At 46.0% G+C, this 15,574-nt stretch overlaps 1 protein-coding gene across 2 annotated transcripts in view; it reads right to left on the reverse strand.

Moving 5' to 3' along the window:
* Positions 1 to 15,574, reverse strand: part of LOC147731353 (serine/arginine repetitive matrix protein 1-like) — a 357,020-nt gene that overhangs the window by 157,159 nt on the left and 184,287 nt on the right. For both annotated transcript variants that reach the window (XM_086956400.1, XM_086956398.1), the window contains one exon: positions 1,263 to 1,385. In XM_086956400.1, coding sequence (XP_086812526.1) covers positions 1,263 to 1,385 — 123 coding nt within the window. The remainder of the gene's footprint in view (positions 1 to 1,262; positions 1,386 to 15,574) is intronic.

Here is a 15,574-nt window from a genome sequence, read left to right on the forward strand (position 1 = left end):
AGGTCTTGGGGTCCATGGCTCGTTAGTAGCAGTCGGTCTCCAGGCAGTAGAGGCAGACATCGTGGGGGTCCGCCACCGACATATTAAGGCGACCGGCCCCACAAGACTTAAAGCTGGGCATCCCTACGTGCATCAGGAGAAAAAGGGGGTGGGGGAGACAAAAGTCTCAAAATAGTAGTCAAAAAGTGACTTACTTACTGGCGCGGAAAAAGAAAGAACTGACGTCAGTGTGCATGGGTGGCGCCTAAGTACTCTCTGTGACGTCATCTCGGCCCTACGATGCCAGTGACGGACGTGGAGCAGCAGGATGCCACCTACTGACGCGCATGGGTACTGCTAAGCAAAACCTTCCGGATCCAGTCTGAAGCCTGGGGATTTTCTAAGGTAGGGAATCTATCACTAACGTATCTCTTTCAGATACACACCCCCAGTCCATACTTGCAGCAATCTATCCAAAGCCTTATTTCATTTGAAATCGAATAACCTCACAACTAGCAAAAAATCCTTTTCTTTGTAAAATTCAAATGCTGTTGTACTCCTAAAACTATTTCGATGTAAAGCAGCTCCTTTGGTACACTATGTAAAATTGTTTAAAAATAATGATCCTTAGAATTTTTCTACACCATCTTTCACAAATGAATGTACATACTGATCTTTAGTGATTTATTTTCAACAAGAATCTCTTTAACGCCCAAACCCACCATTTAAAATTCTTTGAGTACGAACCATTTTTATGTTTTCTAAAAAAACTTATTTAAGTTGCTATCATGTTTCCATCAACCCATATACTTCACACAAAAACATTTTTATTTGGTGCTGTTAGGTTGCATTAAAGTTTTGTTTGGCCACTTTACACAACTCACCTCCAAACCACACACTGCATCATCAAGAGCTGGGTCAGAGCGACATTGGACACGCACTCTGCCGTGACCTAATAGGGTGATGGTGCTATACTTCAGACGCATGGAATACCTTCCATTTTGGTTCAGGCTTTTTAAATCATAAATCACATCATCATTAGAAAATTGTGGCCAAATTAGCTAACATGTATCAGCAAGTTTAAAACAACAATTCCTATTTCTCACCTGTGCATTTTGAGAAACTAAGCACCCTCACTAAACTTTCTTAAATTATTTTCTTTGCATTGTAAATTGTATTCGATTAAGCATTGTAATAGAATGACTTATCTTTCATATATGAAAGTTAACACTGAATACATTACAAGCCAGGTGCACATTTACCATCTGCTTCAAATGTATTACCTTTACTTCTAGCTGGTTGAAGATAAATTCAATTAACACCTCGTCTTCGAATCCCAGAATTTCAGTAATTCGCTTAGTTATCCATGGCTTGATGACTTCCAGATTAACCTTGACCATGTCTACCTGTTTGTATAAAAGCAAAAAATATTTTCTCTAATTATCTTTCAACTGAATTGAAGGTGAGGCTGCACATACTTCCAGGTATATCCAATAGAAGCATCTGCAACACATTTGATGTAATTTACTGAAGATCACCGATTTAAGAACAAATGATTGCCCAACTAGTCCTGTACTTTTGAAAAACTAAATCAAAGAGTAAATAATATAAAAACAATTTACATGTTTCATATTTCAATATTTTCATGTGGTAATGCTCCAAATTATACTTTTACAAATGATTTTGTAAACATCTGGCGGGTTCTTCATAAGGAACTTTGGGTAATGTTAGGGGCAAAATGTTCATTTTAAGCACAATTGGGAAATAATACTGGTCAGAATTTGATGGACAACAATTTTACATGACAGTGAGACTTTTGTTTTAGATCTTTAGTGGAAAATTGTGTTTATAATCACTGCTAGCCTTCACTATGCCTAGTTAACATGGCATTGCTAAGTGCAATTATGCCCAACTAGCACACCGCTGTCCGTGACACATTATGCCAAAAGTCTCCATTAGACAGTTAGAGCCGAATATGCTACTTACCAGTATGCATCTGTTCTTGGCATGTAGGGCTACTGACATTCATATCTGTGCATAGATCGCCGCTAGTGTTGGGTCCGGATGATCGCACATTGTTGTCCTGGAAGAGTCTTCGAAATATCACGAGATAGGTGGCTCCTCCCCTGGACTACAGTGCGCTTGGGCATCGACTCCATCCTCAGATTGTTTTTAGCCATTGTGGCAAAGATGGAGTGAAACTATGTGAATGATGACCATGCTAGAAGTATGTGTGAATGCTGCAGCCGCTACAGGCGCCGGGGAGGAGGGCAGGCGATATGAATGTCAGCAGCCCTACATGCCAAGAACAGATGCATACTGTTAAGTAGCATATTCGGTTCGAGGCATGTGGGCTGCTGAATTCATATCTGTGCATAGAATACATAGCAGTCCCTCCATTAACGGCGGTCGCCTGTGCCTGCTGCAGCAGTTTGGAAAAGTGTTTTTAGAACAGCCTGCCCTACAGCTGCCTGCTGTTTGGAGTGCACTTCAACACAGTAGTGTTTTGTAAATGAGTGTGTGGTAGACCATGTGGCTGCTCTACATATGTCTTCCAAAGGAATATTTCCAAGGAAAGCCATGGAGGCCCCCAACTTCCGGGTGGAGTGGGCCCGCGTTGAAATGGTGAGAGTGCGCTTGGCTTTCTGATAGCAGATCTGAATACATTTAACGATCCACTTGGCTATACCAGCCTTGGAAATGGGGTTGCCTTTGTGTTGTGGCGAAAAGGCAACAAATAGTTGTTTAGTCTTCCGAAAATCTTTGGTCCTATCAATGTAGTACATTAAGGCCCTCTTGACGTCAAGTGTGTGGAGCATCCTCTCCGCAACTGACTCTGGATTTTGGAAGAACACAGGTAGTTCTATAGTCTGGTTGATATGGAACTGAGAAACCACCTTAGGAAGGAACTTAGGGTTAGTGCTAAGCACCACCCTGTTGGAATGAATTTGAATAAATGGCTCTTGGATAGTTAGTGCCTGGAGATCACTAACTCGTTGTAGCGACGTAATCACTATAAGGAAAGCCACTTTCCATGTCAAGAACTGAATCTCGCATGAATGCAGTGGTTCGAAAGGGGGACCCATCAGCCTGGTGAGGACCACATTTAGGTTCCACTCGGGAGCTGGTGGTGTCCGCAGAGGAATGACTCGTTTGAGTCCTTCCAGAAAGGCTTTAATGGCAGGCACTCTGAAAAGTGAGAGGTGCTGTCTGTTTTGGAGATAAGCAGCCATTGCGGATAGATGTATACAAATGGAAGCATAGGCCAGATTACATTTGTACAGATGTAAGAGATAACAAATGATGTTCTGAATAGATGCATCCAGCGGATCAATGTTGTGGTCTGCACAATAAATGACAAACCGCTTCCATTTCGCCGCATAGCATGCTCTGGTGGTGGGCTTTCTTGCCTCCCTGATTATGTCCATGCAGTCAGGAGGTAAGTTGAGGTATAATCATGGGGATGGGGGAGGCAGAGTGAGAATCCTTTCAGTCTCCGTAGTTAACTTTCATAATCAGAAGGGGGAAAGGATCACTTGTCCTGCTTAAACCTTGGGTTCACAAGTCGAGGAACTGGTATCTCCCAAACAAATATGACCCTCATATACGTGTATGTTGGTAATTTCTCTTCAGCGGTATATACTGTGTCCCCGCTTTTCTACACGTGCGTGCGTAATCATTGAGTCATTTTTTTGTCTTGTGCACCCTCCACCAGGAGGTTTTGCCTTAGGTTTAAGGCAGTAGTGATCGTGGAAAGTGGGGGGTCTAGTGGAGGTGTTGTTATTAAAAAATCCGGACAGCCAGACAAAGACAGTTTAATAAGTCTGGATTCGGACTACGATTAAAATTTCTGGTGCACTTTGCGAATTGATAAGGGATTCGAGTGCGCTATGTAAGATTTTTTTAAAAAGAGGTCAACATGTTTCAGCCTTTGGTAGTCAGAGGATCTATAGGCTTTCGTCAGGACCAATAGGGGTGAGTGAATAGTGAAAAACTGTGAGAAGAATAAAAGGTTATTGACCTGAATGTTCGTGACTTAAGGTTTCATTGTACCTGCAAAATAGAAAACATACACACAAACAGCGACATACAGGGAGATGGGGTATGGAGAAACACATAATTATGTACAATAGTACCTTTATCTTTGTAAGGAACTAGAAAATGACAATACTTTCCGTCATACTCATTTCAGGCGTCAACTCTATTTTGCAGGTACAATGAAACCTTAAGTCACGAAGATTCAGGTCAATAACCTTTTATTCTTCTCACAGTTTTTCACTATTCACTCACCCCTATTGGTCCTGACGAAAGCCTATAGATCCTCTGACTACCAAAGGCTGAAACATGTTGACCTCTTTTTAAAAAAATCTTACATAGCGCACTCTAATCCCTTATCAATTTGCAAAGTGCACCAGAAATTTTAATCGTAGTCCGAGTGTTGAGGTCTGAATTTCTGTATCAGCGATTGAATGCTGCTGACCCTTACTGAATTCGGCTGTGCTGTGGCTGCCAGATTTTTTATTGTCGCCCCCAGATACTGCCGTATGTGGGCGGGTTGCAGGTGGGACTTTGGGTAATTCAGTGAGAATCCCAGATCGTGAAGAAGGTGAATGGTGTGGGACATGTGGGCGGCACACTGCTGGGCTGACTTTGCCTGAATGAGCCAGTCGTCCAGATAAGGGTAGACGTGAATGTTTTGTCTCCTGAGGTGTGCCGCCACCGTCGCCAGGCACTTTGTAAACACCCTGGGTGCCGTGGTGATGTTGGTTTTGGATGGTGAACCGGAGGCATTTTTTGTGTGACGGGTGCAGCGGAATATGAAAATACGCATCTTTTAGATCTAAAGTTGCGAGAAAATCCTCCTGACTGAGCAACGGTAGGACTTGCTGAAGTGTCAGCATGTGAAAGTGCTCCGATAGAATGTACTGATTGAGGGGTCTGAGGTCCAGTATGGGTCTGAGGGACCCGTCCTTTCTTGGTATGAAAGAAGTACAGTGAGTAAACTCCTGTGCCTCTTTCTTTCACAGGCACAAGCTCGATTGCCCCTTTTTGCAGCATGACGAGGCCCTTCTGCTGCAATAAGTGCAAATGCTCGGCGGACATATGACGGTGTCTTGGGGGTATGTTGGGTGGAGTGGATATTAACTCCAGACAATAACCGTACTGGATAAGCTGTGTGACCCACCTGTCTGTGGTGATGGACTTCCAGACTGGCAGGAACTGTTGAAGTCTCCCCCCGACAGGTGTTGCGTGGTCGGGGGGCAGTGACAAGGCGTCACTGTTTGTTAGTGGCCGAGGATCTGGAGCTGTTGTTTCCACGACCTCTGCCTTTGGCGCGGTTTCCACGATATCCACCTCGACTTTGCTTGGTGTATGTGGTCTGCGTGCCGCCTTTATAGTACTGTGTGGTTTGGGAGAGCTGGCCTCTGGAAGCACCTCTATTGCTTGAGCGACAAAAAGAACCACCCCGGAACTGCTGGGACTGTAGAGCCCCCATGGACGTAGCAGTTTCAGTGTCTTTTTTGATTTTCTCCAAGGTGGTGTCCACCTCTGGGCCAAATAGATGATCAGAGTTTACTGTCCGATTGAGAATGGTGGTCTGTATTTCTGGCTTGAACCCGGAGATTCTGAGCCAGGCATGTCGTCTCAGCATGACACTAGTGATAACAGCCCTGGCCGCGGTGTCTGCTGCGTCCAGTGCACATTTGATAGAAGCATTTGATATGAGCTTCCCTTCTTGGATGAGCATCTCAGGTGCCTCTTTGTATTCATCTGGAAGTGCTGTAACAGGGTCCCAATTGTGTCGTAATGTGCCCTGTCATACCTGGCTAGAAGTGCCTGAGTGTTTAAAATGCGCCAGATATTGGCCGCTTGAGCTGCCACTCTTTTCCCTGATGCCTCAAACACCTTAGATTCCTTATCTGGGGAGGAGCATCACCCGTTGTTTGTGAATTAGCCCTCTTCCGGGCATTAGAAACAACAAGAGAGTCCAACCGCAACTGTCCCTTGATGTAAGTAGGGTCTCCAGGCGCCGGTTTGTATTTCTTTTCAATTCTGGGGTTTATCACCCTGGCTCTTGTAGGCTCCTTAAAGATTTCCCCAGCATGTTTCAAGACACCCTTCAACATAGGCAGAGTCTTGACAGTCCTCTCTGAGCAAAAAGGCCTCATGGTTTAACGATGATCTTAAGAAGTCCAAGAAACTCTGCCGCTCCCTCGAAAAGGCCTGGAAAAAAGACCCAACCACTAGCACCAAGGACGCCTTCAAAAACGCCACCCGCACTCACCACCAGCTAATCCGAAAAGCCAAGAAAACAGCATTCAAGGATCGACTTGACAACAACGCCCACAACAGCAAGGAACTTTTCAACATCGTCAAGGAATTTTCCAATCCCTCTGCCAACTCCAACAACATCACCCCCCCTCAAGCCCTCTGCGACTCCCTAGCCTCATTCTTCCACAACAAGATTGCAGACATCCACAACAGCTTCGACAACCAACCCACCCTACCTTTTGCTGAACATTCTCCCCCCGTGAACACCCTTAACGACTGGAACCCAATCTCCACTGAGGACACAATCCGCCTGATGAATTCCATCCACTCAGGATCCCCCACAGACCCATGTCCTCACCACATCTTCAACAAAGCAGACTCCGTCATAGCACCGCACCTCCGAGACGTCATCAACAGCTCCCTCAACTCCGCCACCTTCCCGGAAGACTGGAAACACGCTGAACTCACCGCCCTTCTGAAGAAACCCACAGCGGACCCCACCGAACTCAAAAATTACCGCCCCATCTCGCTCCTTCCATTCCCGGCCAAAGTCATCGAGAAAGCTGTCAACAACCAACTCGCCGCCTTCCTCGAAGCCAACAAATCCCTCGACTCCTCACAATCAGGCTTCCGAGCAAAACACAGCACTGAGACCGCCCTCATCGCAGCAACAGACGACATTCGAACTCTACTGGACAATGGAGACACAGTCGCCCTCATCCTCCTCGACCTCTCTGCAGCATTTGACACAGTCTGCCACAGCACCCTTTTACAACGCCTCAATAACATCGGAATCCAAGGAAAAGCACTTGAATGGATCACCTCGTTCCTCACCGGAAGAACTCAGAAAGTCCGCCTCCCACCATTCAAGTCCGAGGCCACTGAAGTCATCTGTGGCGTACCACAAGGATCCTCACTCAGCCCCACCCTCTTCAACGTATACATGAGCCCCCTCGCGACCATCGCCCGCCAACACAACCTCAACATCATCTCTTACGCGGATGACACTCAACTAATCCTTTCTCTCACCAATGACCCCAGCACCGCCAAAACTAACCTACACGAAGGAATGAAAGAAGTTGCCGAATGGATGAAACAAAGCCATCTGAAACTGAACTCAGACAAAACAGAAGTCCTCATCTTAGGTACATCCCCCTCTGCATGGGACGACTCCTGGTGGCCGGAAGCCCTCGGAAAGGCACCCATCCCGACAGACAACGCACGGAACTTAGGCATCATACTGGACTCTTCACTCTCAATGAATAGACAAGTCAGCGCCGTATCCTCTTCCTGCTTCAACATTCTTCGCATGCTCAGAAAAACATTTCGCTGGATCCCCACCGAAACAAGGAAAACAGTCACCCATGCTCTGGTCACGAGCCGACTGGACTACGGAAACACCCTCTACGCAGGCATTACCGCTAAACTCCAGAAGAAACTCCAACGAATCCAAAACGCCTCAGCCAGGATCATATTAGACATCCCACGCAACGAACACATCTCCGGTCACCTTAAAGACCTCCACTGGCTACCCGTCAATAAGAGGATCACTTTCCGACTGCTAACCCACGCACACAAATCACTCTACGACATCGGACCAGAATGCCTCAACTCACGACTGTCCTTCTACACCCCCTCCCGCCAACTACGTTCTTCCAGCCAAGCCCTCGCCACTGTACCTCGCATCAACAAGACCACCATGGGCGGCAGATCCTTCTCATACCTGGCTGCTAAAACATGGAACTCACTCCCCGCTTACCTTCGCCTTACCCAGAACCACCTAGCATTCAGAAAGCAACTTAAAACGTGGATATTTGACAAGTAATCTTCCTCCCCTCTCTAAGCGCCTTGGGACCCTCTGGGTATGTAGTGCGCTATATAAATTCTCTGACTTGACTTGACTTGACATGGAGCTGGACGTCATGATTCTTAGCTGCCCTTTCAATGAGGGCATTAAACGCTGCTGAATCCTCAGTAGGCGACGTTTTCACAGCATACCCTTGAGTGTCTGGGGTAGAGTGAGGATAACCTGGGTCAGCAGCAGCAGCCCAGGGTTCATTGGTATCATCTGGATCAGTGTATACAGGATAGCTGTATTCATCATCACCACCTTCCCAAGTGTCCACATCTGAATAAGTGGGTGAGACATCATGGCCACGTGGAGATACCGGTTCTACAAGAACAGGCGTCTAAGTAGAATCCTTTTTCTTCTTCAGTGGAATTTTATAGGACTCCATTGGCTGTTCCGGGGCGATTTTCCCCTTATAAAGAGAAAGTCTGCCTGTTTCGGCATCGATAAACTGTTCCTGTTGCTCTTCCAACGAGGATTGTCGATGCTTTATGGCCTCTGACGTCGACCGGGCCTTCAGCGTCGAAAAGCACGCAGCTCTCCTGGAAATCCGGCTCAGAACTGAGCTGGAAAGAATCGGGCACCGAACGCAAGACTATACCGACGAAAAACTAAAGGCCTTTTGGCCTTTGGAAAACTTTTATATCGATTCCGACTAGAGTGAACCAATATACATCCGAACCCAATGGCGGAAAAAAACAATCTGAGGATGGAGTCGATGCCCATGCGCACTGTAGTCCAGGGGAGGAGCCACCTATCTTGTGATACTTCGAAGCCTCTTCCAGGACAACAATGTGCGATCATCCGGACCCAACACTAGGCGGCGATCTATCCACAGATATGAATTCAGCAGCCCACATGCCTCGAACACATGCTAACGCATTTACATAATCTTCGGAACATGCGGTTGAGTTTTGATAAGCAATATTGTAATGATGTATCAGGAAACCACAACCATTTTGTCTCATGTGCAGGAATGGGAGGCCTCAATTAAAAAAAGAAATAGAGAAGAAACAGCATCCAGCCTATGGGCACAAACACATGGATGTAAAGCAGACTATGCCAAAGAGTGCACACCTACTTAGACTTTATGTTGTACCAGCGGGTGAAATCATGACCAGCAGCATGTATGGCACTATGAGTTTGTCCTGAAAGGAAAGGAGCTCTGAAGTTCACACAGGCACTTCACGTTTGAGTCTTTAGCGTCTACGCAACCACCAGGGACGACACTATGGGAGCACATTGCAAGCACGGATTCATGTGCCTAATAGGCTGAAATAAGTCCTTTCTGCACATGCCCAAACACTGAAGATCCATCCAGTGAAAACATGGCTCATCGCACAGCCAAGAACTAAAATTCATAATGTCCATCAACACCTCATGTCAATTTACATACTAAACAAAAAAGACAGGTATCCAAAAAACATAGGAGCCCCATTACACTGCCAGAGCAAATTCTGCCAATACATACAATTCCCTTCACCACCTAAAAAGAAATTCCAGAACATAATGACACTCTTTAAAACGTTTTGTGTGGCTGACACCTCACCAATGCGTACAAATGAAAACATCGTTGAAAACTTGACTAAAAAAATCTAAGCCATCGGTCTTAGGCTGCTCTGCATACACACTTCTTAAATTAGATAGATACACATGCTTCGGCCGGTAACGAAACTTATATGGCGGGGCATTTCACCACACAAATGACAGCTGCACAGGATTCAAAAGTAATGTTATAAACTCGCTTACTAACCCACACTGAAACGCATTGGTTCCTTTCAAAGCACACATCCAGTTCAATGGCTCAAACAGGGAACATGCACAAAGAGATAATAATATGCCTAGTAGACCACTATGCTGTCGGATCAACTTGCCTGGTATTCGACTCCCAGTGACACTGTACCAACAGCAGTTAAAAAAGCTTATTATATCAGTGCACTGCTCTTATTAAAAAAAAAAATCATTCAGAATCTCCTTAAGTGCACAATTGTGGTATTTTAAGGTTCTGGCTAATGCAGAGGCATATGTTCCCAAATGAACATTAAATACACTACAGCATGAAAATAGGTAAGCACCTGTCCACACCAAATGTAAGAAATCTGCAAAAGACTTAAATGCGCCTTTCAACAAATGTATATAGTAATAAATGTATTTCAAGCAACTTCTACCTAGCATTTGAATAATAAACAAGCATTGGCATAGCCAATAGTTCTCGACTTTGGGACCTCACAAGTGTTGCACCAAGGATATTGTGCTGGATAACTAAACACTTATAAGGTCCCATAGGCGAGACCTATTGGCTATGCCAATGCTGGTTTTGTTAGGGGGGGGGCATACATAACAGGAGGCTGAAGCCTGGGACATAGGCCTAGATGTAGGTAATTTTATTTTACCACTTCTTAAATACCGAATTTTACCGATTCGGTATTTAAGAAGTGGTAAAATAGAGGGGGGGGGAGGGGATGTAGGTATTACAGAATCGGTAAATACCGAATCGTTAAGATTCGGTATTTACCGATTCGGTAAATACCGATTCGGTAATGCCCATTGATTCCTATGGGCATTGAAGCCCATAGGAATCAATGAGCATTACCTCGGTAAATACCGATTCCAGCAAGGGTGCAGGGGGTGTCACTTTGACGCCCTCTAGCACCCCAAATATGTGCCATGTGGCACAAAGACATGCCCTAAGGGCATGTCTGTCTGTCACATGATATAGGTGTGCATGCACACATGTGCATGCACACCTGGATTCGGTATTTTACCACCCAATTGGATTGGGTGGTAAAATACCGAATCTGAAAGGCCTTTGGGACTCAGACGAGTCCCACCTACATCTAGAAGTTACCGAATCGGTAAAAATACTGATTCGGTATTTTACCGATTCAGTAAAATTACCGATTCGGTAACTTTACCGAATCGGTAAAATTGGCCCCCTACATCACAAAAACCCATTTACCGGTCGGTAACGGCAGAAATCGGCCGTTACCGGCCGGTAAATGGCCACATACATCTGGCCCATAGTACCTGTGTAACAGTTAGTGTGATAGTTAGTGAGTTAGTTAGTTAATGAGAGAGTTAGTTAGTGAGAGAGTTAGTGAGAGAGAAAGTTAGTTAGTGAGAGGAGAGAGAGAGAGTTAGAGAGTTAGTTGGTGATAGAGGGAGAGTTATTTAGTGGGAGAGAGAGATAGAGAGTTAGTTATTGAGAGAGTCTATGAGAGAGAGAGTTAGTTTGGAGAGAGAGAGTGCGTGAGAGAGACGTAGTATGAATTAGTGTTTTTAAAGAGAGTTAGATAGTGAGCGAGGTAGTGAGAGGGAGTGAGATAGTTAGTTAGTGAAAGAGTAAGTTAGGTAGTGAGAGAGTGAGTTAGTTAGAGAGCAAATAACCAGGCAGAAGGAGAGGAGGGAGCAGTGAATCAGTGGCGCAGGACGGGGGAGGGGGGAGAAAAGGGGAGCAAGTCAGGAGAAGAGGGATCTGAAGACATAGCAACATCGGGGAAGATAAGGAGAGATCTTAGGGGCAGTTTACCAGGGGAGAGGAGAGTGAAGGGCAGAAGTGGGGCAGGAGTGGAGATGGCATAGTAGCAGTGGGGTAGAAGAGACGAGGAAGAAGATGGAGGAGAAAGGGGTAGGGGAGGAGGAGGAGGGGGAAAGGAGAAGAGGGGAGGAAAAGAGGAGATGAGTGGAGAGGATCAGTATTTAGGAGGCACTATGACAGTGGAGCAGGGCAGCAGGACCAGGGTGTAGGGGCAAACCGTTCGGGGGTGGTAAAGCAGGGAAGGAGAGCTGAGGTGGTGGAAAGGGTGGCTAATGGAGAGGAGGCAATGAAGTGGGGGGGTCAATGGAACACAAACAACTATTTAAATGAGTGCAAGCAAGAGGGAATGACAGCTGGAAAGCCTCTCAAATAAGCGCCAGGGGTAGTTATGAGTGGGGTGAGGGCCAGGAAGAACAGAAAACTCTTCAATTTGGTGCAAGAGAGCAGTGAGCAGAGGGACACGAGCAAGGGAACACTAGGTAGGGAGCAAAATAAGTGAGCCAAGATCACTCTGCAAATAAATCAGGGCTGAGCTGAGACCACTCCTCAAATAACTTAAAGAGAGAAAAAAAACCTCTGTCCAAATAAATGAAAGTCGAGATTGGGACCAACCCATAAATGGGACAGCGAGGCGGGGACTCAAAATGAGGAGAAGATAACACAGGAGCCTCTCCACGAGTAAACGAGAGGACGGCGGGGAACGCTCCTTTAGATGATGGGAGGAGGATGCAGATGGGTAAAGAGGGGAAGGTGCAAACGAAGTGATTAGGAAAGAGGCAACGAAAGACAAACGGGGAAAGTGGTGTGTGGTGTCTGATAGGAGGGTCTGTGAGGCTGGGTGGTGGAAAAAGGCTTTATATGAAACAGCTTAAGAGGGTGTTTGGTGAACAGGTGGGGCGGCGGGGGGTTGGGGGGCAGGTGGTAGTGAAGTGCAGGGATACATTGTGTGAGGTTTCCTGCAGTGGCTGGGTCACGTGGTGGGATTATTAGGAGGTGGCCGATGGGAGGGCAGGTGGGCATTGGTGAAGTGATGATGCATTGTATGAAGTGCGGCTCTAGTGAGGGGGCAGCGTGTTGTATACTTATCTTTCCTTTATTTCCATGCTCCACCATGGTTCTTACCTGTGTCATCCATTCCAGAATGTAGATGGCTCTGTCCTCCTCCTAGTGTTCTAGGTGGTGACAGTTTGTGCCTGGCCAGCTTGTGTTGAGGTTGCTTCATGCTTTTCTCCTGCAATAAACCTCCTGTGGTGCACCTGTGGTCTCCAGCTATTTACTACAATTTTTGGCGACGTTTATTTGCTGGCCAGTACTGGTGAAGACCTCATCTTGATGTTGATTCCTTCAAGATTCTGTACCAGAAAGAGCGGAGCATCCTCGACAAGAAACGAACCTGCTGCGTGCTGGTTTCATCAATTTCTCCTTGGTTTCCTTCAATTTGGAAAGAAGACCTCCATCTGGGGAAATTGTGAGTAATTTTACCAATTTGATTGCATCGACGAGTGCAGCTCGAGCGCAACCAGCGCTGACGTCATGCCTGTTTGATCTGCGTGGAAGCGCGAGCTTCATGGTTGCCTAGGAGACGTCTCTCATCGGCGTTGAAGCGCGAGCTTCATTGTTGCCAAGGAGACGCGTCACTGCTGCCTGATCTACGTGGAAGAGCGAGCTGCGTGGTTGCCTAGGGGACGTCCTTCATCGGCGAAGAAGCGCGAGCTCGATGGTTGCCTAGGAGACGCCTTGATGACAACAGTGTCTACCGTCACCTGGGAGACGCCGCTTTGCTTCATTTCTTCTACGCGCACTTCCTGTGCGTTCCAAGCCTCGTTTTGCTGTAATCATAGCCTCGTTTTCAGCGGCGGCCATTTTTCAACCTCCAGTGTTTGCCCTTCAAGCCTCGATTTCGATCGGCGGCCATTTTGAGTCATCCTAACGCGGATTCAGCGCGGATTTTGCTCGTTTTTACTACAAACTCCTTCATATTTCTGTCGCAGCGTCCAGCCTTCGTTTTGCACATTTTCTGTGGGAAAGGTATGTTTTATTGTCATTTTGAACTCAACTTGTTGTGCTAAAAGTTTTTTTTCATTTTTGACTCTATCAACTTGATAATTATGGCACAACAATTTATGGTTACTTTACCTCCTCAATTCTTACCCGAGCCTGGTGTTCCTGACATACCTTGGGAAGACTGGTACATAATGTTTGACAATTACCTGGAAGCGCTGGATGGGCAGGAATTTTCACCCAAGAGGAAAAAGGCTATCCTTTTAAGTACTCTGGGCAAGGAAGGGCAGAGGGTCTTTAGATTTTTACCAATCACACTTGGAGCTAGTGGGCACGACATTGATGAATTTAAAGAGGCGGTTGATCGTCTGGAGATCAGATTCGCAAAGGAGGAGAATCTGATTATGAACCGCTATAAATTCTATACACAACGCCAAAAAGATTCAGAAACTATAGATGACTTCGTGGCCAGACTTAGGGAACTGTCCATAAAGTGCAAGTTCGGTTCTATGAACGATGAGCTCATAAGAGACCAATTGGTAGTCCAGTGCTCTAGTAAAAAAATCCAAGAGAGGCTATGGGCTGCCAAGAACCCGACCTTGAAAGACGCTATTGATCTGGCCAAAGTCATTGAGGAATCTAGTAAATGCATGAAGGTCCTGGATTCACACAAACCTTCTTCTCATCAGGAAGTCTCTGTGGTTTCTGACAAAGGTGGCGTTGTGGAGTGTGAGCACTGCTCTGGGGACAATGTTGCTGTAGTAAAAAACAGACCCAGACCCTCTGCTAAGAAAACCTCAGTGAGCAAAGTCTGCAACAGGTGTGGCAGTAGCAGTCACTCTTCCGACGCAAGGTTTTGCTTTGCCTCAAACAAGGAGTGTTTGAAGTGTGGGAAAGTTGGGCACTTTTCCAAAATGTGCAAGGGCAAAGCCAAGCAGAGAGTGAATATTGTCGATGACTATGTGGATGGTTCTGGGGTTGAGCCCGATAGACTCCTGGTCATTGATGATGTGGATGTCATCTGTGATGATCCTAGACAAACCAGACCCAAAGCCATTTTTATGATTGACTCCCATGAAGTGTTGTTAATGGTTGACACTGGTTCTCGTCATACCATTATACCTAAGTCGACCTTTGATGCCTTTTGGGAGGGGGTGAGTTTACATCCCAGTGATATTTCCCCTAAGGGTTTCAATGGGCAGAAAATTGAAATCCTTGGTTTCTTTGAATCCGAGATTACCTTTGAGAAGAGGTCTATCTTTGGGAAAGTTTATGTTTCTATTGATGGTCCTCCCATTTTAGGGTGGGTACATCAGTATGACCTGTATATCGTTATCAATCCCAGGGCAAAGAACCAAATAATGGTGGTGGATGATGACTCTGTTGAGTTTATTCTCTCTGAATTTGGGTCTGTATTCAGGGAGGAGTTGGGTGAGCTGCGGGGGTATGCCCATCTTATAAAACTGAAGAAAGATAGTTTGCCTGTGCAGCATCGTGTAAGGAGGATTCCTATCTCCATCCGCAATGAAGTGAGACTCCTAATTGAGGAGATGCTTCAATCCGGGGTTATTGAGCCCACAGAAGCATCAGCATGGGTTTCGCCCGTCGTGATTTCTAAAAAATCAGACGGAAAATTGAGATTCTGTGTGGACCTCAGGTCCTTAAACAAGTGTGTCGTTGCTGACACCTTTCCTTTACCAAATATTACGGAGATGGTTTCCACTCTTCAGGGGGCGAGGTACTTCTCTAAACTCGACCTGAAGAGTGCCTACCATCAGGTTAAGCTCCATGAATCCTCGAAGCATCTTACGGCCTTCATCACCCCGGAGGGGATCTTCCAATTTACTCGTCTTCCCTTCGGGTTGATTTCGGCGGCGAGTGTCTTCCAAAGGCTGTTCAGCGAAATTTTCAAGGGGCTCAAAAACGTTGTGTTT

The sequence above is a fragment of the Lissotriton vulgaris genome, chromosome 2_1 (assembly GCF_964263255.1).
Source record: "Lissotriton vulgaris chromosome 2_1, aLisVul1.2, whole genome shotgun sequence".
NCBI lineage: Eukaryota > Metazoa > Chordata > Amphibia > Caudata > Salamandridae > Lissotriton > Lissotriton vulgaris.